This window comes from Dipodomys merriami, unplaced genomic scaffold, assembly GCF_024711535.1.
Source record: "Dipodomys merriami isolate MVZ:Mamm:240054 unplaced genomic scaffold, mDipMer1.0.p SCAF_71, whole genome shotgun sequence".
NCBI classification, from domain to species: domain Eukaryota; kingdom Metazoa; phylum Chordata; class Mammalia; order Rodentia; family Heteromyidae; genus Dipodomys; species Dipodomys merriami.
This window is the reverse complement of record NW_027206302.1, coordinates 4788950-4816478: the sequence shown is the minus strand read 5'-3', so window position 1 is coordinate 4816478 and position 27529 is coordinate 4788950. Positions and strand designations below refer to the sequence as shown.

The window sequence follows — 27529 nt, the reverse complement described above, 5'->3', positions numbered from 1 at the left end:
ATGGCAGGGTAAATGCAATAGAAGCACATTGGTGTTTATTCTGAGATAGGAGACTATAAAGAGAGAGTGTGGCCAGTTTTACCCAAGAGAACACCATTGGCTCCTGCCTATAATTCTACCTACTCAGGAGACTGAGATTTGAGGATTTTAGTTTGAAGACAGGTCTGACAAACAAGTCTAAGAGATTCTTATTGTCAATTAAGTAACAAGACGCCAGAAGTGAATATGTGGCTCAAATAGTAGAAAACCAGCCTTGAAAAAACAAAACAAAAGCAAGAGCAGGATTTGAATTGAAGCCCCAGCACCAGTGCAAAAAAAAAAAAAAAAATTACATCAGACCCATGAGAACCCAAGGGGAAGACTGTCTGGTATGGAGAGAGATATCTGAGTATGGGGAATACAGAATGCAGCAAAGTGGCTGCAGGGACATGATCTGACAGGCAGCAGAAAGCCGTGAAAGATTTGAAACAGGACATGGTATGGTTAGATGAGCAATTCAAAAGGGTCTCTTAAGCAATAGAATGGAGAGGAACTAAAAGCAGATGAAAAGGCTGGCAGAGATCAATTCTGGCAGAGATGATTAAGTGTACAATAGGCTGCAGGAATTAGGAGAAAAGTAAGAGGCAAATACAAACAATATTTACTAGATTGACAGGGCAACTGAAGACAAAGGGAGCTCAAAGTGCAGACTTGATTACCTGGTAGTAGCATCCACTGAGACTGGTCTCCCCAGAGCAGGAACTGGTTGAAGAAGACAAAGATGAGCCTTTTCCTGGGTGAATTCGCTGTGTTTTGTGGTCCCAACAGATGGACATGGCTCAAGGATGATAGGAAAGATGGGGCAGGCGTCCAGGGGAAGAGGATAATTGTAGCTTGAGATGTGTGAGCCATCAGCACAAGGTGAGCACTAGAAGTGGGAGTAGATGAGGCTATCTGGGGAAAAGAAAGGCTTGTGAGAAAGGAAAAGACCCAGGAAAGTCAGACCTATAACTGATAACAGCAGGAAGACTAGGCAAGGAGACAAACCAAGTAGTCCTGTCCAGTTATAGGGCAGAATCTCAGGTCACATGGCCTAAATCTGTACATTTCAGAGTTTCCATACTCCATCTTGTTAGAGTTAAGCAAACAAAGGGTCAAGCATATATATGTATATATAGATAGAGAGAGAGAGATTTCCACTTTACTTCCAAATTTTCTTTGTTCGGGCTGGGAAGGTGGCTCAGTGGTAGAGCGCTTGCCTTGCATGCCTGAAGCCCTAGGTTCGATTCCCTGGCACCACATAAGCAAAAAGAAAAAAAGCTGGAAGTGGCGCTGTGGCTCAAGTGGTAGAGCGCTAGCCTTGAGCTGAAGAGCTGAGGGACAGCGCCCAGGCCTAGAGTTCAGGCCCCACGACCGGACCCAAAAAAAATAAATAAATAAATCCAAATTTTCTTTGTTCATTTTATTAAACTAGCATCCTTTGATCACAAAATGCCCCCCAGCCTGCACTCAAACTCATCAGTGAACTCATATGTACATGTTATATAACATATCCAGTTTTTTCATGACATGCTTGGTTCATGTATCCAAGTAGACTGTGGGGGAAAGGGTTGAGTGTTACACATACTGAACAAGCACTTCACCACTGAGCTACAGTCCCAGCCCTTTAAGCAAACTGTGATAAGAGCATCAACTACCATTTACTAAGCTTTTTACTATGTGCAGACTCTAGTTTTTCTTTTTTCCTTGATGCTAGAAATCAAACTCAGGGCCACATACATTCTAAGTAAGTCTTCTGAGCTACACTCCTAGTCCCTGATTTTATACATTATCTGATTTAATTGTGATACTAACACATTGAGTAGGCTTTATTATTACCAAATTTACCCAAAGGAAAATTGATGCAAGCAGGGTTCTGGTGGCTCATGCTTATAATCCTATACAGCAGACTACTCAGAAGGCTGAGATCTGAGAATCAGGGTTCAAAGCCAGCCTGGGCAGGAAATCTGTGAGACTCTTATCTCCACTTACCAACCAGAAAGCCGGAAGTAGAGCTATGGCTCAAATGGTAGAGCTCAGGGACAACATCCAAGCCTTGAGTTCAAGCCCCATGGCTGAAAACAAACGAAAGAAAAGAACATTGATGTAAAAAAAAAAAAGTACATAATGTACAAAAACAATAGAGCCAGGGTTGGGGGGTGTAGTTCAGTGATATATAGCACATGCTTAGCATATGTAGGTGTGGGTTCAACCTCCAGCACCTAAAGAGGAAAAAAAAAAAAAACACAGCCAAGGTGCCCAGTCTGACATCAGTGCCAAATTGCGAAATAACAAACTCCTACCTCTTGACATTTCACTTATTCTTTTTTCCATTTTTTTTCTTTCTGTTCTTTTTCTATTAGCATAAATTGCATAAAGGGATTTCATTGTGATGTTTGCATATATATAATACTTTGATCAAATAACAGACATTAGTAATATCAAGAATTTTTTCAGAATTTTAGAATTGGAAGAATTTTTAGATTTTCTTTCTACAGGTGAGGAAGTTAAGACTCAGTAAGACAACTTAAGTGCTAAGTTTCTTTGTGTTTATGTCTATCTGTTGACCTGTATGTATCAGTACTAGCATTTGAGCTCAGCCTAGACACTGTCCCTGAGCATTTTTGCTCAAAGCTAGTGCCCTGCCACTCAAGCCACAGCTCCACTTCCAGTTTCTTGTTGATAAATTGGAGATAAGAGTCTCATGTACTTTCCTGCCCGGGCTGGCTTTGAACCTCGATTCTCAGATCACACTTCCTCAGCTAGGATTACAGGTGTGAGACACAGGCACCTGGATAAGTGCTATAATATCTATTGTGTGTTGGGGGCGGGAGGGGGGCTGGGAAGGTGGCTCAGTGTGCTTGCCTTGCATGCATGAGGCCCTGGGTTCGATTCCTCAGCACCACATAAACAGAAAAAGCCAGAAGTGGTGCTGTGGCTTAAGTGGTAGAGTGCTAGCCTTGAGCTGAAGAGCTGAGGGACAGCGCCCAAGCCCAGAGTTCAGGCCCCAGGATCGGACCCAAAAAAACAAAAAACATCTATTGGGATTTGATTTACACTGAGAATGGCCAAAATATTACTACCAAATACACAAGCCAGGGGATAGTAATGAGCTTAATGTGTTTTTAATCCTTTAAGAGAGGAATACTCTCTGTATCCACCTGCTCCAACCCCACACTTCTTACAAGGCCAGCATGGAATTAAGAGTTCAAGATCCAGAGCCAGAAACACAAAAGTCGTGAACTATGTCCATTATAAGTGCCTTTCAGCCTCTCTCAGAGCCACTGATTCATCAATAAAATAGCAATACAGTTCTTCCAGCACAGGTCATAGTTGCATAAAAGTTAACAGGAAACCAAAGAGTGGGTGTGGGATTTGGAGTCAGCCTTGGTTTTGAATTCCAGCCTTGCCTCTTGTTTCTGAACCTCAGCTACCTCATCTTTAAAATAAGGATATACCACCTGAGGTAGAAGAAATAATTGTATTGTCAAAGCTCATAGGCTGGGCTGGGAAGGTGGCTCAGTGGTAGAGTGCTTGCCTTGCATGCCTGAGGCCCTGAGTTTGATTCTTCAGCACCACATAAGCAAAAAGAAAAAAGCCGGAAGTGGCGCTGTGGCTCAAGTGGTAGAGCGCTAGCCTTGAGCTGGAGAGCTGAGGGACAGCGGCCAGGCCCAGAGTTCAGGCCCCACGACCGGACCCAAAAAAAAAAAAAAGCTCATAGGCTTCACATAATAATGACAATTTGCCTTCTGAAAGTTAAATGTGTTTGTGTCTTTAAGTATCACTATTCCACAATACTGTAAAATATGTGAAAATAATGTAATTACCTAATCTCAATTAAAATTAAATAAATAAAGTGGAGATATACTACTTGCCTTAAAATTTTACTTATGAAGCTCAGATGTAATCTTGTTTGTAAAAACCACTGTAATTACATATTGGTCTTGATGTATTCTTTCTTAGTGTTACAAACTCACTGAGCAACATTCCCAAACTACTAAAGGCTTTTCATTTCAAAGTGTTTCTATCAATGAAAATGTACCCAGAAAAAAATGATAGAAAGCATATTTTTTCCAGGTATCCACATTTTTAAAGGACAAGGTTCAGAATTCTAATGGGCGCTTTGTGTTGCCAGTGTCCGGGCCCGTTCCCTGGGGAACTCAAGTTCCTGGACTCATCAGGTAAGTTTTGCACAGTGCTGAGGGGACAGGAAAACAGAACTGGGGCCGCTACACAGAACATAGCACCATGGAGCCACTTAGGCTGTTTGCTTAGCCTTTAATCAGGAAAGCTCAGCTTTTGAGGAATTTTGCAAAGGAATCTGAAGCAAGACACCTAGTTCCCCTGGATTCATTTCCTCATCTGTTAAAATGATTTTGTGAGGATAAATAAGACAAACTAGTGCTCCAAAACTCTTGCACAGTCTGGGCATCACACCTGTAATCCTAGTTACTCATGAAGCTGTGATCTGAGGATTGCATTTTAAAGCCAGCCCAGGCAAGGAAATTTGTGAGACTCTTATCTCCAGTTAACTACCAAAAAGCCAGAAGTAGGGGCTCAGCGGTAGAGTGCATGCCTTGCAAGCATGAGGCCCTGTGTTCGATTCCTCAGCATCACATAAACAGAAAAAGCTGGAAGTGGCGCTGTGGCTCCAGTGGTAGAGTGCTAGCCTTGAGCTGAAGAGCTGAGGGACAGCGCCCAGACCCAGAGTTCAAGCCCCATGACCGGCAAAAAAAAAAAAAAAAAAAAAAAAAAGCCAGAAGTGGAGCTGTGGTTTAAGTGGTAGAATGCTTGAACAAAATGGCTAAGGAACAATACCTAGGCCAATACTGGCAATAAATACACACACACACACACACACAGCACATGACATAGATGTTCAATGACTATTTCTGTATTGTTATTGTCACAGTTAGCATCTTTTTCTTGAAAGAGTACATGCACACCTTTTTGTCCTGTCATATACAAAGAATAAGGACACTTAGAGAACACGCCATCATGTTTATACTATAGGATGTTCTTACTTTATACTATAGGATGTTCAACAACAAAGGTGAAGAAGTCAAGAAGACAGAATTCAAGCATGGTGGAAACTATGTCCCTGCATCCAAAGAAGGTTCTTTTGAACTTCATGGAGACCGAGTCTTGAAACTTGGAACTAACATGTAAGCAAATTCTCCCTGACTGAATGAACTCAAATGTAAGGGCAATCGCTTCATTTAAAAATAAGACTTCTGGAGCCGAGCACTGGTGGCTCACACCTGTAATCCTAGCTACTGAGGAAGCTGAGATCTGAGGATCATGGTTCAAAGCCAGCCGGGGCAGAAAAGTCCTTGAGACTCTTATCTCCAATAAACCACTAGAAAACCGGAAGTGGCACTGTGGCTCAAGAAGTAGAGCGCTTGCCTTGAGCTGAAGAGCACAGGGACAGCACCCAAGCCCTTCAAGCCCCACGACCAGAAAAAAAAAAGACTTCTGGGCTGGGAAGGTGGCTCAGTGGTAGAGTATTTGCCTCACATGCATGAAGCCCGGGGTTCAATTCCTCAACACCACATAAAAAAGCTGGAAGTGGCACTGTGACTCAAGTGGTAGAGTGCTAGCCAGAGTTCAAGCCCACAACTAACCAAAAAATATAAAATAAAACATAAGACTTTTAAGCCAGGCACCAGTGGCTCACACCTATAATCCTAGCTACTCAGGAGGCTGAGATCTGAGGATCCCGGGTAAAAGCCAGCACAAGCAGGAAAGTCCATGAGACTCTTTTTTTTTTTTGGTCCAGTCGTGGGGCCTGAACTCTGGGCCTGGCCGCTGTCCCTCAGCTCTTCAGCTCAAGGCTAGTGCTCTACACTTGAGCCACAGCGCCACTTCCGGCTTTTTTCTTTTTTCTTATGTGGTGCTGAGGAATCGAACCCAGGGCCTCAGGCATGCAAGGCAAGCACTCTACCACTGAGCCACCTTCCCAGCCCCTCCATAAGACTCTTATCTCTAATAAATCACTAGAAAACCAGAAGTGGCACTATGGCTCCCGTGGTAGAGCACTAGCCTTGAGCTGAAGAGCCCAGGGATAGTGCCCAGGCCCAGAGTTCAAGCCCCACAACTGGAAGTCCTGGCTGACAATTAGGAATTAGCTCCGTGAGATAAAATGTATGCACAATCCTGACATTTCCAAAGGCACCCAAGAACTCCAAGCATGGGAGGCTGAAAACATATTTATTTTAAGTACCCATGGAGGAGAGGTTGCTAAAGCCTCTGTCTCAATGGAAAATTGCAGTCTTTGTGTCCTTTCAGTGATATATGTTCTACTTTCCAAGGGAGCACATTTCTACAGTTTCCCCAAGGATTTGCCCTTGGAAAGAAATAAATGAATGGCCAATAGTTGGTTCTATTTTGTTTTTTGTTTTTTTTTTTTGGTCTGGTTATGGGGCCTGAACTCTGGGCCTGGGCGCTGTCCCTCAGCTCTTCAGCTCAAGGCTAGCGCTCTACCACTTGAGCCACAGCCCCACTTCCAGCTTTTTTCTTTTTGCTTATGTGGTGCTGAGGAATCGAACCCAGGGCCTCATGCATGCAAGGCAAGCACTCTACCACTGAGCCACCTTCCCAGCCCAGTTGGTTCTATTTTGTACTCATAGTACCTTTCTAGATGCCATTAATTTTCTCAAAATAAACTTATGAACTATATTTACAAGTTAGAAGTCAATGGAAAGGGGCTAGATAATGTTACCATTTTCTGTCATTACTAGGTACAGCATGAATCGGCCTGTGGAAACCCATATGTCTGGAGCATCAAAGAACTTAAACTCACAGACACAAGTGAGCTTCTGCTGCCCTCTTTTACCCTCCCTGCCTCTGTCTAGGTACAAACACCTGCATGGGGAGGAAGATGGGAACTCAGTAGATCTCAAAGCTATTCAACATTGCCTTCATTGTTTGCAATCTTCTCCATTCTCCATTTGGCCTTACAAGTACACAGGTTTTTAATGGAGTACACAGGCTTTTCATGGAGCCTTCCAGTTATCTGACTAATTAGGTAATTTTAGGCCTAGTTCACCGCCATTAAATAGGAGCCACACACCAGGACATGGAAAATAGCATTGCAATGTCATTAGGTCCATAATTATTTAGTCCAGCACTTAAGTCTGTCTTGATCATTAAAATGTGCATTGGTAATACTTCCCTATACAGCACAATGTGGTAACTACATTCAAAATGGAATTTTATTCATCTTTATATATTTTCAGTAACTAGCTACAAGCAAGCCATAAGACGAATCATGGGATATCCAGTTTATTAAGCAATCATTTCTCAAACTGCTTTAGTAATCTTGGACAAAACGACACAAAGCTGGCATAGATGTGGTCTATGGGACTTATAGCACCCAAGGACAGACAGAGTTGGAAAGAAGTCATGGTAGTGAGGTGGAAGACCAGCTCACTAGGTATTCTGTGCTGGAACAATATATGTTCTGTCCAATGAGGTAGAGGCAGGGATCAAGAAGGACCAAAAAGCCAGCATTGGTAGCTCATGCCTGTAATCCTAGCTACTCAGGAGGCTGAGATCTGAGGATTGCAGTTCAAAGCCAGCTGGGGCAGGAAAGTCTGTGAGACTTTTATTTCCAATTAACCACCAGAAAACCAGAAGTGCCAGTGTAACTCAAGTGGTAGAGCTCTCACCTTGAGTTGAAGAGCTCAGGGCCAGCACCCAGACCCAGAGTCCAAGCCTCACGTTCAAGGGGGGGCGGGGCGGGGGGAAGAAGGACCAAAAAGCTTCTCAGAGGAGGTAACATGGAAGCGGGGCTCTAAAGGGGAAATGGGCATGTAAACAAGGTGACAGGATGAGTGAAGTCACGGGGCAAAAGAACACTGTATCTAGGGGAAGCAGGAGGCAGCATGTCTCCATGTAACTGGACCATAGTGTAACTGAGACAAGTAACATTGGAGCCCAATTAAGGAGAGTCTCTAAACAACTTGAGTTTGTTCTTTATACAACGTGCAGAAGAGTTCACTTCAGCAAAGAAGTAAAAGAATATCTGCATTATAGATAAGAGGTGGCACTTGGCTGGACACCAAGTGGGAAGGACAGGCAAAGGCTTGAAGTATAGGACAGTGAGAGTGGTCTGAAGGATGCATTCCTGAATGTTGCCACAAGAGGGCAGTGTGGGAGCTCCTCCAAAAGGGTGCCCTTGGTCCCAGAGCCGCTTGGACAGTTTCCAATGCTGAGAAAACTGGATTGAAGCTGCAGAGTACTTCACTCCTCAGAGGAGGAAGGTACTCCTAGGAGAAGTGTGGGTCCCTAGAGCTTTCCACTCATCTTGAAGGTATAAGAGTCTCTGGTTTGCTTCCTTCTAGAGTCCCGCTGTTGCTGACATGGGTTATTTTACTTTTGGTTAAGCCTGCTTTCTACACTTTGGTTAGTCACAAAAATAATTTAAACAGTTATTGTTTGAATTATTTTATGATACTTCTCTGGGTCTCCAGGGCCTAAGCAGGAAATATGATCACCTTCGTGTGGCTACAAATCATGCAATTGTTTCTACAGGAAAGCATTGCTCCAAACCCTCTTGCTAAAGAAGAGCTAAACTTCTTGGCCAGGCTATTAGGAGGGATGGAAATTAAGAAACCCAGTGGCCCTGAACCAGGATTCCGGTTGAATCTCTTTACTACTGATGAAGAAGAGGAGTATGTTTTAAGCCTGTTCTTTAAAAACATGTTTTTTTAGAAAACCTAAGTGTATGAGCTGGACACTGGTGGCTAATGTCTATATCTCTCAATACTCAGGAGTCTGAGATCTGAGGATCATGGTTCAAAGCTAGCCTAGACCGTAAAGTTCCTAAGACTTTTATCTTCAATTAACCAACAAAAAGCTGGAAGTAGAGCTGTGGCTCAAGTAGTAGAACACTAGAGCTTTGAGCAAAAAAGTTCAGAGACAGTGCCTAGGCCCTGAGTTCAAGCCCCATGTCCTGTGCACACACATGCACACACACACACACAAATCCTTAGTATGATAAGGACCAAACATTACAATACCACAAACCAATGCAGACTGGAGTGGCTCAAGTAACAGAGTGCCAGTGAGAACAAGAAAGCTGATTCAGAGATGAGGCCCTCACTACTCAGGAGGCTGAGATCTGAGGAACATGGTTTAGAGCAGACAAATCTGAGAGATTCTTAATCTCCAGTTAACCAACAAAAAGCCAGAGCTAGAAATGTATCTCAAGAGGTAGATCACCAGCTGTGAGCAAAAAAAGCTGAGTGGGCTGGGAATGTGGATTAGTGGTAGAGTGCTTGCCTTGCATGCCTGAGGCCCTGGGTTCGATTCCTCAGCACCACATAAGCAAAAAGAAAAAAGCCAGAAGTGGCGCTATGGTTCAAGTGGTAGAGTGCTAGCCTTGAGCTGAAGAGCTGAGGGACAGCGCCCAGGCCCAGAGTTCAGGCCCCACGACCAGACCCCCACCCCCCCCCCAAAAAAAAAAAACAAGAATGCTACAGGATTAGCCAGGCACCAGTGGCTCACACCTGTAATCCTAGCTACTCAGGAGGCTGAGATCTGAGGATCATGGTACAAAGCCAGCTGGGGCAGGAAAGTCTGTGAGACTCTTATCTCCAATAAACCACTACTACAAAGCCAGCTGGGGCAGGAAAGTCTGTGAGACTCTTATCTCCAATAAACCACTAGAAAACCGGAAGTGGCGCTGTGGCTCAAGCGGTAGAGGGCTAGCCTTGAGATGAAGAGTGCAGGGACAGTGCCCAAGCCCAGAGTTCAAGCCCCACAACCGACCAAAAAAAAAAAAAAAGAATGCTACAGGATTAAATGGATTGAACCTCCTGGAGTTGTTCAAAAAGAGTTCTAATGTTCTACTTACCACAACACAGCCTGAACAAAAAGTATTAGAATCCAAAATGGCCATGCAAACTTACCTGTTTGTTAAGAAACCAGAGGAGATGTGGGAATGTAGCTCAGTAGCAGAGCTCTTAAGCAAGACCTTGGGTCTGATATCCAGCACCACTAAATAAGTGAATAAATAAATAGCCTGATACTGGTGGCTTATGCCTGTAATCCTAGCTCTTCAGGAGGCTGAGATCTGAGGGAGATCTGAGGATCATGGTTCTAAGCCAGCCCAGATAGGAAAGCCTGTGAGGGTGTTACATCCAATTAACCACCTGGAGCTGTATCTTAAAGTAGTAGAGTGCTAGCCTTGAACAAAAAATATCATGGGGCTGGGAAGGTGGCTCAGTGGTAGAGTGCTTGCCTTGCATGCATAAGGCCCTGGGTTCGATTCCTCAGCACCACATAAGCAGAAAAAGCTGGAAGTGGTGCTGTGGCTCATGTGGTAGGGTGCTAGCATTGAGCTGAAGAGCCGAGGGACAGCACCCAGGCCCAGAGTTCAGGCCCCACCTCCGACAAAAAAAAAAAATATATATATATATATACATATATATATATATGGACAGAGCCCATGCCCTGAATTCAAGCTCTATGACCAACAACAACAAGAACAGAAAATAAAAAGCAGAGGAAAATTGGGACTTGATGTCTTTGGGCTTAGATAGCCTTACCCAAAATCACTGATCCCCCTATCAACCAAATATTTAAGGTGGAGGCTGCCTTCATTGAAGTAATTTCTTTCATTTTCTTGTTTGTGGCAAGAACTATGTTCAATGCTGGGAAACAAAGTAGTCTAAGACCTAAAGCCTGTCTTCAGGATACATGAAGTATTCAGGGGAGATGGGGTGGAAAGGTGAAAGGAAAAAGCAGAAGATGGGATAGGAAATATAGTTGCCAAGTTATCAAAAGGTAGTTTGCCATGCTAGCCAGGAGAAAACCCTAACCTGGACCCATTTCTCATCCAGACATGCAGCACTATGTAGACCGAAAGAGTTAACCTATGAAGTCATCAACATACAAGTTACACAGGTATGTACAGGGGATTTCAAAGGGCTCAATCCTATTTCCTTCATCTTATAGTAACCTTGGCCTGCAAAGACCTCCTCCTTTTCTAATAGATTATAACTACAGTCCATTATCTGACAAACAGGTAAGCAACTGAAATGCATGATAGGGCAAAAATTAAATACCAGCCAGGCACCAGTAGCTTATGCTTTTAATCCTAACTATTCAAGAGGCTAAGACTAAGTCTCTTGTTTCAAGGCCAGCCTGGGCAGAAAAGTCTGAGAGTATCTTATCTCTAGTTTACAAGCAAAAAAAAAAAAATCTAGATTGGAGATAGGTGGTAGAGCACCTAGAGCACCATCTGTAAGCAAGAAAGCTAAGGGAGCAACAGTACCAGCACGCACGCGCGAGCGCGCGCGCACACACACACACACACACACACACACACACACACACACACAAATTAAATACCTATTGCCCCAAAAGGCAACCTGCTGACATCATCTCCTCTCTTGCTTCTCTAAAAGGACAAGCAACAGAAGGAAGAACTGGCACGGATTATGGGAGAGTTTGAGATCCCAGAGCAGCCAAAGCAGAGCACCAACAAGGGGGATGACTTGCTCGCTATGATGGACGAGTTATAGTTGCACTGACCAGACACAGCCTCCCACCTCCCCAGAAAAGCTGCTTGAAGAGAACCTCTGTGGAAGGAAGGCCAAGAATCTCCCACTGATTGAGGCTGGTACCTCTCAGTCCCTGATTATGCCATAACAAACTGCAAGGCTCACTCAGAGAATACCCTCTCCTGAAGAGACACATGTATATGGATTTTCAGCAAAATATATCCTGGCTGTTAAACCAGACCTTTCCTGTTTATTTCTAATTATAGGTAAGTATAAAACATCCTTGGCCGGAGGCTGAGCCTGAGTTAGTAAGAGGCTACTGCCATGATCATTTCCACATTAACCACATCAGTTCTCCCATAAGGACAATACATCTCAAACCAGCAAAAAGCCAGAAGTAGAGCTGTGGTTCAAGTGATAAAGCACCAACCTTGGGTGAAAAAGCCAAGTGAGAACAGGAAGCCCTGAGTTCAAGACCCAGTACTGGTCCACACACACACCACACACAGAGACCACAATCTGAAATGTGTTATGCTTTGTAGGTGAGTTTGAAATCAAGGGGAATAGTAATTGCCTCTATCAGGGTCCAGTTTGGTGGCACTCTCCCCAGGCACACTATGAACTGCTGCTGCTTCTCAGTCAGTCGTGGGGCTTGAACTCTGGGCCTTAGAGCTGTCCCTCAGCTTTTCAGTTCAAAGCTAGCGGTCTACCAATTGAGCTACAGCACAACTTCCGGTTTTCTAGTGGTTTATTGGAGATAAGAGTTTCACCGACTTTCGTACCTGGGCTGGCTTTGAACCACAATCCTCAGATCTCAGTTGTGAGCCACCAGTGCCCAGCTTTTTTTTTTTTTTTTTTAAATCAGTCATGGGGCTTGAACTGGGGGGCCTGGTCACTGTCCCTGAGCTCTTCTTTTTTTTTGTGGGGGGGGTCTGGTCATGGGGCCTGAACTCTGGGCCTGGGCACTGTCCCTTAGCTCTTCAGCTCAAGGCTAGCGCTCTACCACTTGAGCCACAGTGCCACTTCCGGCTTTTTTCTTTTTTCTTATGTGGTGCTGAGGAATCGAACCCAGGGCCTCTGGCATGCAAGCCAAGCGCTTTACCACTGACCCACCTTCCCAGCCCGTCCCTGAGCTCTTCTGCTTAATGTTAATACTCTACTACTTTGAGCCATAGGGCCACTTCCAGTATTCTGGTGTTTAATTGGAGATAAAAGAGTCTCACAGCCAAGAGTCAATGGCTTACACCTGTAATCCTAGCTACTCTGGAGGCTGAGAGCTGAGGATTGCAGTTCAAAGCCAGCCCAGGCAGAAAAGTCATTGAGAATCTTATCTCCAATTAACCACCAGAAAAAAATTGAAGTGGTGCTGGGGCTCAAGTATTACAGCACTTGCCTTGAGCTGAAGAGCTCAGGGACGGAGCCCAGGCCCAGAGTTCAAGCCCCATAAACAACACCAACAACAAAAAAGTCTCACGGACTTTCTTGCCCAGGCTGGCTTTGAACTGCCATCCTCAGATCTCAGCCTCTTGAATAGCTAGGATTATAGGCCTGAGCCACTGGCACCTGGCTCTCCTCAGAAATATTCTTTATTCTTCCTGACAGAATAAAGCCAGGACATGACAAAACACCTTCTGCTGGTAGGACAGATAGAAGCCTGTACTTCTCTGAACCCCTCTCCATCCCTCTGTGCATAAACATTTATCCCAATTGAAGATACACACCAAGAGGATATTTGCTTTCCAGCATCATATAATCTCCTTGCTCCCATAGTCTGCCTCTGCCACTTAGTGAGCTTGTCTTTTAAAGACACCAGTCTGATATGCTAGGACATCTGTCTGCTTCGCTTCCCCTTCACTCACCAAGCTTGGCCTTACTTTGGTCCATAGGAGTCACATGTGGTATGCCACTTTCCTCCAGGGTATCAGTTCAGTTCCTTAGAGAACCATGTAAAATATGGCCCAGTGTCTCAGGAAGGAGCAGCAGCCCACAACCAAAGAACCCTCCCAGGCCAAGTAAACAGAAGGCTCAGGACCGGCCACCATCCCAGAGGCCAGGGTCCACTCAGTTCTTTGGAAAAATTATCTAGAAGATCAAAGAGAGAAGCTGCTCCTAAGCTGACCCAGGATATAGAGTTCGGTAAGTCACCAGCTAAACTAAAATGGCCTCCCAGCCAATAAAGTTATACTCACTAGACACTGGTGACTCACACTTATAATCCTAGCTACTAAAGAGGCTGAGATCCGAGGATCTCAGTTGGAAGCCAGCCCAGGGCAGGAAAAGTATGAAACTCTTTATCTCCAATTAATCACCAAAAAAGCTCAGAGCAGAGCTGTGGTTCAAGTGACAAGAGTGCTAGCCTTGATCAAAAGAGGCTCAAAGCAAGCCGGGCGCTGGTGGCTCACGCCTGTAATCCTAGCTACTCAGGAGGCTGAGATCTGAGGATCGCGGTTCAAAGCCAGCCCGGGCAGGAAAGACCGTGAGACTCCTATCTCCAATAAAACCACCAGAAAACCGGAAGTGGCGCTGTAGCTCAAGTGGTAGAGCGCTCGCCTTGAGCTGAAGAGCTGAGGGACAGAACCCAGGCCCAGAGTTCAAGCCCCACAACCGACAAAAAAAAAAAAAAAAAAAGAGGCTCAAAGCCTGGGACAGTGCCCAGGCTTTGAGTTAAAGCCCCAGGACCGCACCAAATATTAAAGGTACACAGTCTTATCTATGAAAACCCTCCCTTCCACCCCCAAAACAGTCCTCAAGGGAGAAGTTTGTTTTCTGTTTAGTCTCAGAAGCAATCTGGCCACCAGCTGGGAGCCCAACTGGGTAACAGGTGAAGGGAAAGTTTCTCTCCTGTTCTGAGTCTTGCTCTCTCCACATTGTCACAAATGCAAACTTCACTGAGGCTCAGAGTAGGTCCTAAGGCCTTGGAGATAGGCCAAACATTGCCCAGAAGCAGCAGTCTCCTCCCTCCACCTAGCTCAGACTAATGTTGCCCTCTTGGTAAATAAACAAGATACAGATCTCTGGTGAGGCAGCTCTGCGATGACACAATCTAAGAGTTTCATGTATCTAGACTTGCACAAATATTAAGAAAAACAAGTTTATTTGCATGGTGGTGCAAAGCATTTAGAAAAGGCACCGGAGCTGGGAGGAGGCAGAAGAAGAAAAAAAAAGATGAGGGCTGGATATGTGGATCGGTGGTAGAGTACCTGCCAACCATGCACAGAAAGGAAGGAAGGGAGGGAGGGAGGGAGAGAAAGAAAGAAGAAAGAAAGAGAAAAGATAATTCTGCCTAAAATGTGGGTTAAGTGCTGACAGTTTACATATATTCATTTATAATGAGGCCTAAGGTACAAAGATCTCATACAATGCTTCAGGAGAAGGTGAAGAAACTGTGCTCTGGTACCATTCCTGACCAATATTCCCCCACCATGTTTGTTTGGGGTACAACCCTCCTCTAGCTCCTCCACAACCTCTTCCCAACTAAGTTGCACACAGTTCTCACACACTCTTATTCTTAAAGGACCTAGAGGGCATGTGAGGCAACTATGCAAAATCCAAGGGGATTCCCATGGCTCCCAGGAAAAAGCAGTCATAAAAAAATGAGTGAAACGGCTGGGACTGTGGCTTAGTGGTAGAGTGCTTGTCTAGCATGCATGAAGCCCTAGGTTTGATTTCTCAGCACCACATAAGCAGAAAAAACCAGAAGTGGCCCTGTGGCTCAAGTGGTAGAACACTAGCCTTGAGCTGAAGAGCTGCTCAAGCCCCACAATTCACCAAAAAAAAAAAAAAAAAGTGAGAGGAAGAAAAAGGTAAACTATCTTTCAATTCTAAGGGGAAAGCTATTCTAAGTGGTCCACAGAAGTAATCACTTTCAGCTGGGAAGGTGGCTCAGTGGTAGAGTGCTTGCCTCCCATGCATGAGGCCGTGGGTTCAATTCCTCAGCACCACATAAGCAGAAAAAAAAAAAGCTGGAAGTGGTGATGTGGCTCAAGTGGTAGAGTGTTGGCCTTGAGCTGAAGAGTTCAGGGACAACACCCAGGCCCAGAGATCAGGCCCCACGACCGACAAAAAAAAAAAAGAAAAAAGAAAAAAGAAAGCCGGGCGCCGGTGGCTCACGCCTGTAATCCTAGCTACTCAGGAGGCTGAGATCTGAGGATCGTGGTTCAAAGCCAGCCCAGGCAGGAGAGACCGAGAGACTCCTATCTCCAATAAACCACCAGAAAACCGGAAGTGGCACTGTAGCTCAAGTGGTAGAGCGCTCACCTTGAGCTGAAGAGCTGAGGGACAGCGCCCAGGCCCAGAGTTCAAGCCCCACGGCCGACAAAAAAAAAAAAAAAAAGAAGTAATCACTTTCAAAGGTATAACTCAGGGGGCTGGGAAGGTGGCTCAGTGGTAGAGCGCTTGCCTCGCATGCCTGAAGCCCTGGGTTCGCAAGTGGTAGAGCGCTAGCCGTGAGCTGAAGAGCTGAGGGACAGCGCCCAGGCCCAGAGTTCAGGCCCCACGACCAGATCCAAAAAAAAAAAAAAAAGGTATAACTCAGGTTAGGTGATGTGGCCACACCTGTAATCTCAGCACTCAACAAGTCTCCACATTGGGCACTGGTGGTTCATGCCAGTAATCCTAGCCATTCAGGAGTCTGAGATTTGACTATCGCAGTTCAAAGACAGCTAGGGCAAGGAAGTCCATCTCTTCTCCAATTAACTACAAGAAAACTAGAAGTGGATCTGTGGCTCAAAGTGGTTAAGCACTATAATTGATCAAAAAAGGGCTCAAGGACAGTGCTTAGGCTATGAGTTCAAGCCCCATGGCCAACCAAAAAAAAAAAAAAAAAAGAAGTGGAGAGGAGACAGGAGAATTGTTGGTTTAAGGCCATCCTGGGCTACATGGTGAGATTTTTTTTTTTTTTTTGGGGGTCCGGTCGTGGGACTGAACTCTGGGCCTGGGCGCTGTCCCTCAGCTCTTCAGCTCAAGGCTAGCGCTCTACCACTTGAGCCACAGCGCCACTTCCGGCTTTTTTCTTATGTGGTCCTGAGGAATCGAACCCAGGGCCTCGAGCATGCAAGGCAAGTGCTCTACCACTGAGCTACCTTCCCAGCCCGAGATTTTTTTTTTTTAATGGGGATAAAACTCACTTTTTTCTTAGATGTAAATCCCAGAAGGAAAGAAACAGACTTCTGCATCACAATCAGATACCCAGCTGCGTGCTGATCGTATGTCACAAGTCTACTTTGTAGACATCTGCATTGTCACTCTGGTTGACACACTGTCCAAGCCATCAGAGATCATAAAAAACAGAAATGCAAAGTTTAGTATATATGTGATTATCCTAACAGCTAACCTTAAAGATTTCAATGAAGATCTGAACACTAGCTCTTATCCTTTGATGTGTGTGTGTGTGTGTGTGTGTGTGTGTGTGTGTGTGTGTGTGTGCGCGCGCGCGCGCGCGCGCGCATGCGCGCTCCACTTCTAGCTTTTTTTTTGCTGGCCTTGGGGCTTGAACTCAGGGCCTAGGTGTTGTCTCTGACCAGCTTTCTGGAGGTTAGTTGGAGATAGTCTCATGGACTTTCCTGCTTGAACCAGCTTCAAATTGCATTCCTCAGATCTCATCCTCTAAATAGGGTTACAAAGTGGGAACCACTGGTTCCTGGCTGTCTTATTCCCTTTAAGTTGTGCCCTGGATAACTTCTCAACAGCTAAATCCCTAAGCAGTGACAGTAGAGGGAGTTACAGGTAGGGATTAGGCTGACTCTGCCTGCATAGCTTGAGATTCTATGTGACCATATTTCTTTTTTTTTTTTTTGTCGGTCGTGGGGCTTGAACTCTGGGCTTGGGCGCTGTCCCTCTGCTCTTCAGCTCAAGGCGAGCGCTCTACCACTTGAGCTACAGCGCCACTTCCGGTTTTCTGGTGGTTTATTGGAGATAGGAGTCTCTCGGTCTCTCCTGCCCGGGCTGGCTTTGAACCGCGATCCTCAGATCTCAGCCTCCTGAGTAGCTAGGATTACAGGCGTGAGCCACCAGCGCCCGGCAACCTATGTGACCATATTTCTTGATGGTAATTCATCCCTTTTCAAGTGAGAATGTCAAGCTGCATTCCCAGGGCCAATAGAAATTATTGTGAATTATTGCCTTGATATTCCACACCATTGCCACCACCATGTTCACATATATTCTGAGTCATTTTCCCTCTGCTGACACAAATAACATCAACTTCTCTGTTAGTTCCCAGAGCAATATGAAACCCAACTGCACCACTAGTGCAGACTTGGGGGGAGAGAGGTGTGAACAGGGTCCTCACATGGCCCGCCAACTCAGATCACTGTATCCTTCCCTCTGTGCAGGAGGCTCCAGCCAGCATGCTTTCAGGGAAAGTATGGTATCAGTGAAGGACACTTAGCTCAGATTCTTTAGATACCCTAAAGACCACTCAGCTGAGGTATTATCTGACCAAGCAGATAATACTTGTAGGTGTGTCCCCCTTTCCCTCTCCTTTCCACCTCAGCTCTGTAGCCCCTTCTACTGAAGATATGTATAGAATAGTCATTCCTGTATACTTAGGGGGTCTCTCTATTTAGTCCACACCTACTGCCCTTTCAGCTTGTGCTTTTCCAGAGCAGTTTCTTTCCATCTTAACTAGTTTGGCTGTTCACCTGTTCTTCACCAGTACCCAGCTAACCTGCACCACACCTGCCTCTACCACCTCTCTCTCAGTTTTCACCACTGACCATAGTCCCTATTCCTCTGGCTTTCTGAAAGTTCTTGGCCCTCCTCTTCTTCCAAAAACTCTCACCCATTGGCTCTCATGGCTCTTACGCATTTGAGTTTCTGACCATTCTTCTCTCAGTGCCTTCTAGTTAAGGACTACCCTATATGATAAAGTTCTAGGTAGGCTTTTTTTTTTTTGGGGGGGGGGGTCGGTTATGGGGCTTGAACTCTGGGCCTCAGCTCTTCAGCTCAAGGCTAGCGCTCTACCACTTGAGCCACAGCGCCACTTCCAGCTTTTTCTGCTTATGTGGTACTGAGGAATTGAACCCAGGGCCTCATGCATGCAAGGCAAGCACTCTACCACTGAGCCACCTTCCCAGCCCCCCGGTTTCTTTTAAAAAGCGTCTAAAAGGGGGTTGGAGTGGAGCACCGTTGGCTCACACCTGTAATCCTAGCTACTCAGAAGGCTGAGATCTAAGGATCCTGGTTTGAAGCCAGCCTAGGCGGAAAATCCATGAGACTCTTATTTCCAATTAACTGCTACAAAAGCCAGAAGTGGAGCTATGGTTCAAGCGGTAGAGCACAAGCCTTGAGCACAAAAAGCTCAGGGACAGTGCTCACATGCTGAGCTCAAGCTCCCAACACTTGCAAAAGTGGGGCTGGGCTGGCGGTGGAGCTCAGTGGTAGAGCACATGTTAAAGCATACATGAGGCCCTGGCTTCCTTCTCAATACCAAAAAAATGATGAAAATTTGTATAAAAATGAGTCAAAATGGTGGGGCATAATGGCACATATCTAGCACTCAGGAGGCTAAGGCAGATATATTGGGATTTTTTTTTTTTTTTTTGAGACCAGCCTGGGTAACAGAGAAAAAATTAGTCTCAAAAGAATAAAAAAAAAAGCCAGGTACCAGTGGCTCATGACTATAATCCTAGCTACTACTCAGGAGGCTGAGATCTGAGGATAATGGGTCAAAGCCAGCCCAGGCAAGAAAGTCTGTGAGACTCTTACCTCCAATAAACTGCTCAGGAAACTGGAAGTGGTGCTGTGGCTCAAGTGTTAGAGTGCAAGCCTTGAGCTAAAGAGCTGAGGGACAGTGCCCAGGCCCAGAGTTCAAGTCCCACGACTGACAAAAATAAAATAAAAAATAGGGTGTGAAGAAACTTTTAAAAGTCAAGATTTTAGAAAATAGAACAGATTTGTATAGAAAAGAACTAGAAGGGGCGGGGAAGGTGGCTCAGTGGTACAGTACTTGCCTTGCATGCACGAGGCCCTGGGTTCGATTCCTCAGCACCACCTAAGCAGAAAAAGCCAGAAGTGGCACCATTGCTCAAGTGGTAGAATGCTAGCCTTAAACTGAAGAGCTCAAGGACAGAGCCCAGGCCCAGAGTTCAGGCCCCACAACAGGCAGAAAAAAAAAAAAAAAAAAAAAAGAACTAGAAGCAGCTGGGTACTGGTGAATCATAACTGTAATCCTAGCTACTCAGGAAGCTGAGACCTGGAAGATTGTGATTCTTAAAACTAGCCCTGGTAGCCGGGCGCTGGTGGCTCACGCCTGTAATCCTAGCTACTCAGGAGGCTGAGATCTGAGGATCGCGGTTCAAAGCCAGCCCAGGCAGGAGAAACCGTGAGACTCCTATCTCCAATAAACCACCAGAAAACCGGAAGTGGCGCTGTAGCTCAAGTGGTAGAGCGCTCGCCTTGAGCTGAAGAGCTGAGGGACAGCGCCAGGCCCAGAGTTCAAGCCCCACGACCGACAAAAAAAAAAAACTAGCCCTGGTAAAAATTCCCATTTCCAATTTAACCAGCAAAAAGCTAGATTGGAAATGTGACTTACGTGGTAGAGCATCACTGTAAGCAGAGAGACAGCATGAGGCCTTGAGTTCAAGCCATACACCAGAACACATATACAAACATACACAATAAACTAGAAACAATAAGTAGTTTTCCAAAACTTCCTATGCAGTAGCTCTGTAGGCATAGAAATGAGCTGCAGAAGAGCTGGTCACTGAAGTACTTCAGACAGAGGTCAGGAGTGCTGATAGGATGTTGTAATGGAGACTTTGGCATAGGTAAATCGAAGCAGATGACCTGAAAAGGCCACTCAGGATTCTGAGCAATCCTCTAATAACTGGAAATGAAACCACACAGAGCTCATCTAAAGGGAAGCAGAAAAACCCAAGACTCCTGAAATGAACTCAATATAAGTAGATCTCATACTAAAAGTATGGGCTGCAAAAACCTGAAACCAGTGCTCACAAAATTTAAAATTTTCTTCTTGAGACCTGGGAATGTGGCTTAATGATAGAGTGCTTGCCTAGCATGCAGGAAACCCTGGGTTCGATTCCTTAGTACCACCTAAACAGAAAAAGCCAGAAGTGGCACTGTGGCTGAAGTGGTAGAGTGCTAGCCTTTAGCAAAAGAAGCTCAGGGACAGTGCCCAGGCTCTAAGTTCGAACCCCAATATTGGAAAACAAAAATCTAGGACCAGTCTCCAAGTTTTGGGAGAAAAATGAGAGAGGGGTACTTACTACCTTATGTAACTGTACATCACCTTGACAATAAATTTTTTAATTTCTTGAAAAGGCATAAGGCAGGGGCTGGGAAGGTGGCTCAGTGGTAGAGCACTTGCCTTGCATGCTCAAGGCCCTGGGTTCGATTCCTCAGCACCACATAAGAAAAAAGCCGGAAGTGGCACTGTGGCTCAAGTGGTAGAGCACTAGCCTTGAGCTGAAGAGCTGAGGGACCACGCCCAGGCCCAGGGTTCAGGCCCCAAAACAGGATCCAAAAAAAAAAAAAGAAAAAGAAAAGGCATAAGGCAACTCATTGAGTTGTGATAAAAACTGGAGACTCAGAAAACAACCAAGAAGGAACCCAGGAAGAGTGGGCAATGACAAAGGACATCAGCACCAAGGTGAAACTAGCTCAAGGTGACAAAGGCACCAGGAAAGAGCCAAATAGACCTGCTGGGTTGTGTCACTTGCTTCAGATTTAAAGTTTGATAATGCTTAAGTATAGGTCACAAACTCTCAAATGACAGCTGACAAAGATCAAAGATATTATCTGGATTTAAATCATCTTGTCTGGGAAGCAGAGCCTTACCTCACATTAAAATTCACAGAATGTCAGGTTTCCCCACATGCTTAAGGAGCCTTTTTCCTCAGCAACCTACCATAAGCCTGATAGTTCCTTCACAGGCCCAACTGAGGCTGTAGAAATCCTGGCCAACTATTGAGGCTTTAAAACTAGCCCTTTCCTCTACCTCTAGACCACCTCCCCTGCACAAGCCCTCTTTAAGCAAACTTGAGAGACCACATGGAAAAGGTTTACAAGTGAGGCTGCTGTGAAAACTCCCTACTAACTCATCATCTCTCCCTTTACTTGCTGAGGATCTGAGGACATTTCCATATGGAGGACTTCCCTTCTGGCCCTGCCTCTAGTTTCTCTTACCAGTAGTCATCTTGTGGTATTAGTCTCCTTACTGTCAGAGAAGTGCCAGGGGCCAGGGGCTCACACCTGTAATCCTAGCTACTCAGGAGGCTGAGATCTGAGGACTGTGATTCAAAGCCAGCTGGAGCAGGAAAGTCTGTGAGACTCTTATCTCCAATTAACCACCAAAAAGCCAGAAGAGCTGTAACTCAAGTGGTAGAGCACTAGCCTTAAGCAAAAAAGCTGAGATAAGCCGGGCGCTGGTGTCTCACGCCTGTAATCCTAGCTTCTCAGGAGGCTGAGATCTGAGGATCGCGGTTCAAAGCCAGCCCGGGCAGGAGAGACCGTGAGACTCCTATCTCCAATAAACCACCAGAAAACCGGAAGTGGCGCTGTAGCTCAAGTGGTAGAGCGCTCGCCTTGAGCTGAAGAGCTGAGGGACAGCGCCCAGGCCCAGAGTTCAAGCCCCACGACCGACAAAAAAAAAAAAAAGCTGAGATAGTACCCCAAGCCCTGAGTTAAACCTCAGGACTGACATGCACACACATTCATACATACACACACAATTTCAAAACAAAACACTTGTTTTATATTGCAAAGCCTGTTAATGTCACTCATAACAGAAGACAGCTGGATTTTCCTATCGGCTTCTGAATGTTTCTTTGTGAGAGGTTTTTGTTTTGCTTTGTCTTCAGACAGGCTATGTAGCCCAAGTTGGCCTGGAAATGGATATCCTCCTACATCTTTCTCCTGGGGTTACAGTTGTGCATCAGTACCCCAAGTTCTGGTTGTTTTGGCTGGGATGAAGGAAATTCAGTCTCACACAGAAACTAGTTGAAACAGAGATCACACTAGGAGAGGCTTCCCTTGAGAGAAAGGGAAGAGAATACTAATTTGTGTGTAAGAGAAAGACAATTTTATTTTTAGGCTGAGACCAGCTGTGGTCCCTGGCAGAATGGCAAGGGTCCTGGGTAAGATGGAAAAGTCTATGAATCAGCTTATTAAGCTATTCCTGTGGACAGGGCATGTGATCCCAGCACTAGGAAGACTGAAGTAAGAAAAACCTCAAGTTTAAGGCCAGCCTGGGCTACAATAGCAAGGCCCTGTCCAAAAAAAAAAAACACTTCAGTGTTAACAGGTGGCTCAAAATTGAACAATTCACTGAGACAGACATCTTTTGTTTTCCTTGTGAGGATATTGAAGCTAAGAGGAAATATGCAGCTTCTCTAAGGCTATATAATATACATTGATCTCCTCTTTAGAAGCCTGGACTTCTAGATGAGGAAAGCTAGGCTCAGAGAGGGCAATTAGCCTGCCTAAAGTCATACAGCAAGTAGGAGACGTTGAAGGTAGAACTCCGTAACCGAGCCTACACTCCCACTAACCATGAAATCCTTACCTTGGCTTGCAAAGCCCTACATTTCTGTGGTACCCGCTTTCTCTGACCTCTTGATTCATTCTCCCCAGTCTCACTGCCTTTCCGTTCCCCCAAATTGTCAAAGTCACGTGCACAAACTGTTCCCTCGGGTGGTCGGTCACGCTCCCGCAGCTCCCGCAAGGCTGGCTTCCAATCACCCATCCCCGCTCACGCGGCCCCTCCTCAGGCCATCCCTGACCATCACCTCACGGCACTTTAACCAGCTGAACAAGGTTAATCCCAATCTTTTTCGAGTTATTTTCTCTCTCCTCCGCGGCGACATTAGCTCAGAGAACCATTAAAAGTCTGCATCTAGGGCCTGGGAAAGTAGCTGACCGCTCAGAACACTAAAAATCTTCTCCTCAGCTCCAACGACTGCAACGGAGGCGCGTCCCGGGCGGGAATTTGGCGGCGCGGGGCCTCCTGGGAGTTGTAGTCTGGCAGTCCAGCCCACGACGCGCGGCCTCCCGGGAATTGTAGTCTACGGCCCGGTCCCGCTGCAACGTGACCTGTGCTCTCGCGCGCTCGGTACTAAAGACGCACGGGGGCCACGGTTGCCATGGCTTCTCTGCGCGGGGGCGGCGGGAGGCAATTCTGCTAGGCGTTGGCGGGCTTCGGCGGCGACCCCGAACCGGAAAGCGGAAGGAATTTTGCGAGGTGAGTCGCGGAAAGGCGAAGTGCGGGGAGCCCTGGGGAGGGCGGGGCGGGGCGCGCGGGGGGTGGTTTCTCCCCACCCCCAGGTCCCGAGTAGTTTGTCTTTCAAACCCACCCTCTTCTCTGCGCCTTAGGCGGCCTCAGCATCCTCAGTTTACCCATATTGCTAACCAGCCGACCCCTAGTAGCTGGCCCCAGTCCTCCCTCCAGGAAAGTGGCAGATCCAGTCCTGGTGCCCAGGCCTGACCGACTCCAGGTCCAGAATCTGCTTTTCTTTTCTTTTTCTTCCTCAGTATCTCTAATCTTTCTCTACCCCTATGCTTGAGACATCATCTCGCCATGCAGCCCAAGTTGGCCTCAGTTTCCATCCTTCTCCTTCTGCCTACCAAGTGCTGGGGTTACAGTTGTGCAGCACCATAACCAGCTCCCAGGGGCTGTTCTTTGCATTCACAGTGGCAATCCCAGCTTTTGCTTGATTACATCCTAAGGCTGAAGGTTGGGTAAGGATCTTTAGATCCTTACGACGACCCAAACCCAAACTCTCTCATCAGTGGAAGTCACTGTGTATGCAGCCTTGAGGGAGATGTTTGTTGAATGACTTTGGAAGGAAGTTCTGCAAGTAAAAGATGGGCAAGAAAAGTTTTTATTAATTTAGTATGAATATGCTAAAAAGAACGTGCAATATAGTGAGATTCTGGTGGCCTTATTGAGCCTATAGTTGAATAAATATGGAAACAGGTTGGGAGATACTAAGCATTAACTTTTTCTTTTTGTCAGTCATGGGGCTTGAACTCTGGGTCTGGGCTCTGTTCCTGAGCTCTTCAGCTCAAGGCAAGTGCTCTACCACTTGAGCCACAGTGCCACTTTGGCTTTCTGGTGGTTAATTGGAGATAAGAGTCTGACAGACTTATCTGCCTGGGCTGGCTTTGAACCATGATCCTCAGATCTCAGCCTCTTGAGTAGCTAGGATTACAGACATGAGCCACCGACCTCCCCCCCCCCCCCCCAGCTTAAGTATTAACTTTCAAATTTACAGAAATAAGAGGGAGTGGGGATTCTAACCTAGGTTTCATTTTCTCTACCTTCAAAACCTTTGTACTTTATATGCTACCTTTTTTAATTTTTCAGCAACCTAAATTTTTACTCATGACAACTTCAGGGAATATCTCTGAAGATGGGCCTCTGGCCATCACCTTCTTGAGGGATGTATTAGAAAGGACTGTTCCTGGGCTGGGATGGTGCCTCAGTGGTAGAGTGCTTGCCTTGCATGCATGAGGCCTGGGTTCAATTCCTCAGCACCATCTAAACAGAAAAAGCCAGAAATGGTTCTGTGGCTCAAGTGGTAGAGCTCTATCCTTGAGCTGAAGAGCTGAGGGACAACGCCCAGGCTCAGAGTTCAAGATCCACAGCCAAGAAAGCTAGCAAGCAAGCAAGCAAGAAAGAAAGAAATGCACGTTCCTAGGCCCCCAGCTCAGATTCATTGAATCAGGAATTGGGATTAGGGTTTAGCAGTCTGTGATTTAACAAGTCTCCATGATTATGATGTACAGCTACATTTGAGAAATAGTGTCTTTCATTAAATCCCCCAATTATTTAATATTTATTTAGTGCTGGGGATAAACACCCTGGACCTTGAACATGCTAAGCAAGCTCTCTCTTTTTTTGGGGGGGTTGATCCAGTTGTGGGCCCTGAACTCTGGGCCTGGGCGCTGTCCCTCAGCTCTTCAGCTCAAGGCTAGCACTCTACCACTTGAGCCACAGCTCCACTTCTGGCTTTTTTAAAGTTCTGCTTATGTGGTGCTGAGGAATTGAACCCAGGGCCTCAAGCATGCAAGGCAAGCGCTCTACCACTGAGCCACCTTCCCAGCCCTAAGTAAGCTCTCTCTTGCTCACACTGGTTCTCTCTCCCCTTTCTTCCCCTCTATCTCTCTTTCCTCTGTCCTCTCTTCTCCTTTCCTCTCCTCCCTCACTCAGCTTTCTTGCTCACAGCTGGTACTCAACCACTTCCAATTCCTCACAGCTGTTCAATTGGAAACAAAGTCTCACAGACTTTTTCTCAAGTCTCAACCTCCTGAGTAGCTAGGATTTAAAAAAAGAAAAGTGCGGACCTGTGTCCACCGATGCAAAAATTGGGAAAATGACTGGTATGATGGTACAGGTCTGTAATCCCAGCTACTTGAATGACTAGAGCAAGAAGATAAACAAATTTGAGACTAGCTTGGTGAACTTAGCAAGATCATGAAAAGGAATGGGGATGTAGCTGAGTGGTAGAGCACTTGCCTAACATGTCTAAAGTTCAATTCCTAGCACTGGGGGAGAAAAAAGGAAATAAGAAAAGAGAAAGAAATTGGGGAGATGGTCAGGTTTGGGGAGTCTGTGCTGGGAATTGTTGAGGACCTGATGGAGGTGAGCTGGAAGTGTACTCCATAGCCTGCTACAATTCCCATTTATGTTTTCCTATCCATAGCAAGCATCTGGCCCATGTGGCAGAATGGCGCTGAGCCACTCACTGAAAGAGCGGACCATCTCAGAGAACAGCCTGATCATCCTGTTACAGGGCCTCCAGGGCCAAGTAACCACTGTGGACCTGCGGGATGAGAGTGTGGCTCGTGGACGCATTGACAATGTTGATGCTTTCATGAACATCCGACTGGCCAAGGTCACCTACACAGACCGTTGGGGACATCAGGTTGAGCTGGATGACCTTTTTGTGACAGGCCGCAATGTGCGGTATGTCCACATCCCAGATGACGTGAATATCACCGCGACCATTGAGCATCAGCTACAGATCATCCATCGTGTACGCAACTTCGGTGGCAAAGGCCAAGGCCGGAAAGAATTTCCCTCAAAAAAATTTAAGTGAGCCTGGGTGCCCATGCTTATGCCTGTAATCCTAGCTACTCAGGAGTCTGAGATCTGAGGATTACTGTTTGAATTTAGCCTTGGCATTCCCTATGAAACTCTATCTCCAATTAACATTCAAAAACTAGAAGTGGAGCTGTGGCTCAAGTGGTAGAGGGCTAGCCTTGAGCAAAAGAGCTCAGGGACAGTGCCCAGGCCCTGAGTTCAAGCCCCATGGCCAGGAAAAAAAAAAAAAAGAAAAGGAAAAAGTGAGGCTGTCCCCCTAACAAACTCCATCATCAACTCAGGGTCCACCTGTATTCTGAGCCAGATCCCTGCCATCTCTCTCTGCCTGGAGCCTGGTGTCTAACAGATGCCATCTTTCACAGCTGCCTTTCAAGGGTCCCACCTCTCAGGCTCACCCTGGGACTCAGAATCCTGTCTGCCTGTGGCCTTGGGGTAGTTGACAAGCCCCCTTTTTTGATCATTTGTGTTGGAATCAGTGATTTACTAAACTAGGGTGTGTCAAATGATTTTTTTTAACGGTTTGCAGTTGTGTTTATCTCATAAAACTAAACTTGGATGCAAACAAGTCCATGCTTCAGTGTTCTCCCTGTGTGCTGGGTGCTGGGCTTCCTGTCCTGAATAGTAGGCAAGAAGGAGATCTCAAACCTGGCTACACAATGGAATCACCTGTCTGTCCACCCCTAAGGTCAGATTTAATTGATGTGGAGTACAACCCAGACACTAGGACTTCTAAGTTTCCCAGATGATTCTGGGAAACACAAAAGAAAGAATAAGACCTATAGTAGGAGTACTTGAGTGTGGTCAGATGGAAAAGGGCCTGTTTTCAGAGGCTATTAATTTCATTGCCGTTTCTGGAAGCTGAGAGGGTGGAGTATCCCAGACCTTCCCCTCAGGTGTGGGAGTTCAGTTAATAGCAAGAAATCAAGCAGAGCACTAG

The 27529-nt window shown here is 46.0% G+C and overlaps 2 protein-coding genes and 1 long non-coding RNA gene across 5 annotated transcripts in view; 2 read left to right on the top strand and 1 right to left on the bottom strand.

The window, feature by feature from the left end:
* The window catches only part of Oscp1 (organic solute carrier partner 1), a 40825-nt gene extending 29065 nt beyond the window's left edge, over positions 1–11760 (top strand). For both annotated transcript variants that reach the window (XM_070008922.1, XM_070008921.1), the window contains 6 exons: positions 4096–4199; positions 5055–5183; positions 6759–6828; positions 8554–8693; positions 10866–10929; positions 11433–11760. In XM_070008922.1, coding sequence (XP_069865023.1) covers positions 4096–4199; positions 5055–5183; positions 6759–6828; positions 8554–8693; positions 10866–10929; positions 11433–11549 — 624 coding nt within the window. In that variant the 3' untranslated portion in view covers positions 11550–11760. The remainder of the gene's footprint in view (positions 1–4095; positions 4200–5054; positions 5184–6758; positions 6829–8553; positions 8694–10865; positions 10930–11432) is intronic.
* LOC138818053 (uncharacterized) lies at positions 460–23469 on the bottom strand. Of its 2 annotated transcripts, none has more exons than XR_011368956.1 (4): positions 23053–23469; positions 16655–16785; positions 2011–2093; positions 460–933 (listed from the first exon to the last, which is right to left on the bottom strand). It is a non-coding gene; the product is annotated as an uncharacterized lncRNA (long non-coding RNA). The 2 variants fall into 2 exon arrangements; XR_011368957.1 differs by lacking the exon at positions 23053–23469 and adding an exon at positions 20062–20180.
* A 107-nt stretch (positions 23470–23576) lies between these two features.
* Positions 23577–27157, top strand: Lsm10 (LSM10, U7 small nuclear RNA associated). Its single transcript, XM_070008942.1, has 2 exons — positions 23577–23727; positions 26192–27157. Exon 2 carries the CDS (start codon positions 26216–26218, stop codon positions 26585–26587), a length of 372 nt encoding a protein of 123 aa, XP_069865043.1. The 5' UTR covers positions 23577–23727; positions 26192–26215; the 3' UTR covers positions 26588–27157.
* The last annotated feature ends 372 nt before the right edge of the window (positions 27158–27529 follow it).

Bases quoted from the DNA above. Each gene is read 5' to 3' on its own strand.
- Lsm10 (XM_070008942.1), top strand. From the start codon at position 26,216: ATGGCGCTGAGCCACTCACTGAAAGAGCGGACCATCTCAGAGAACAGC.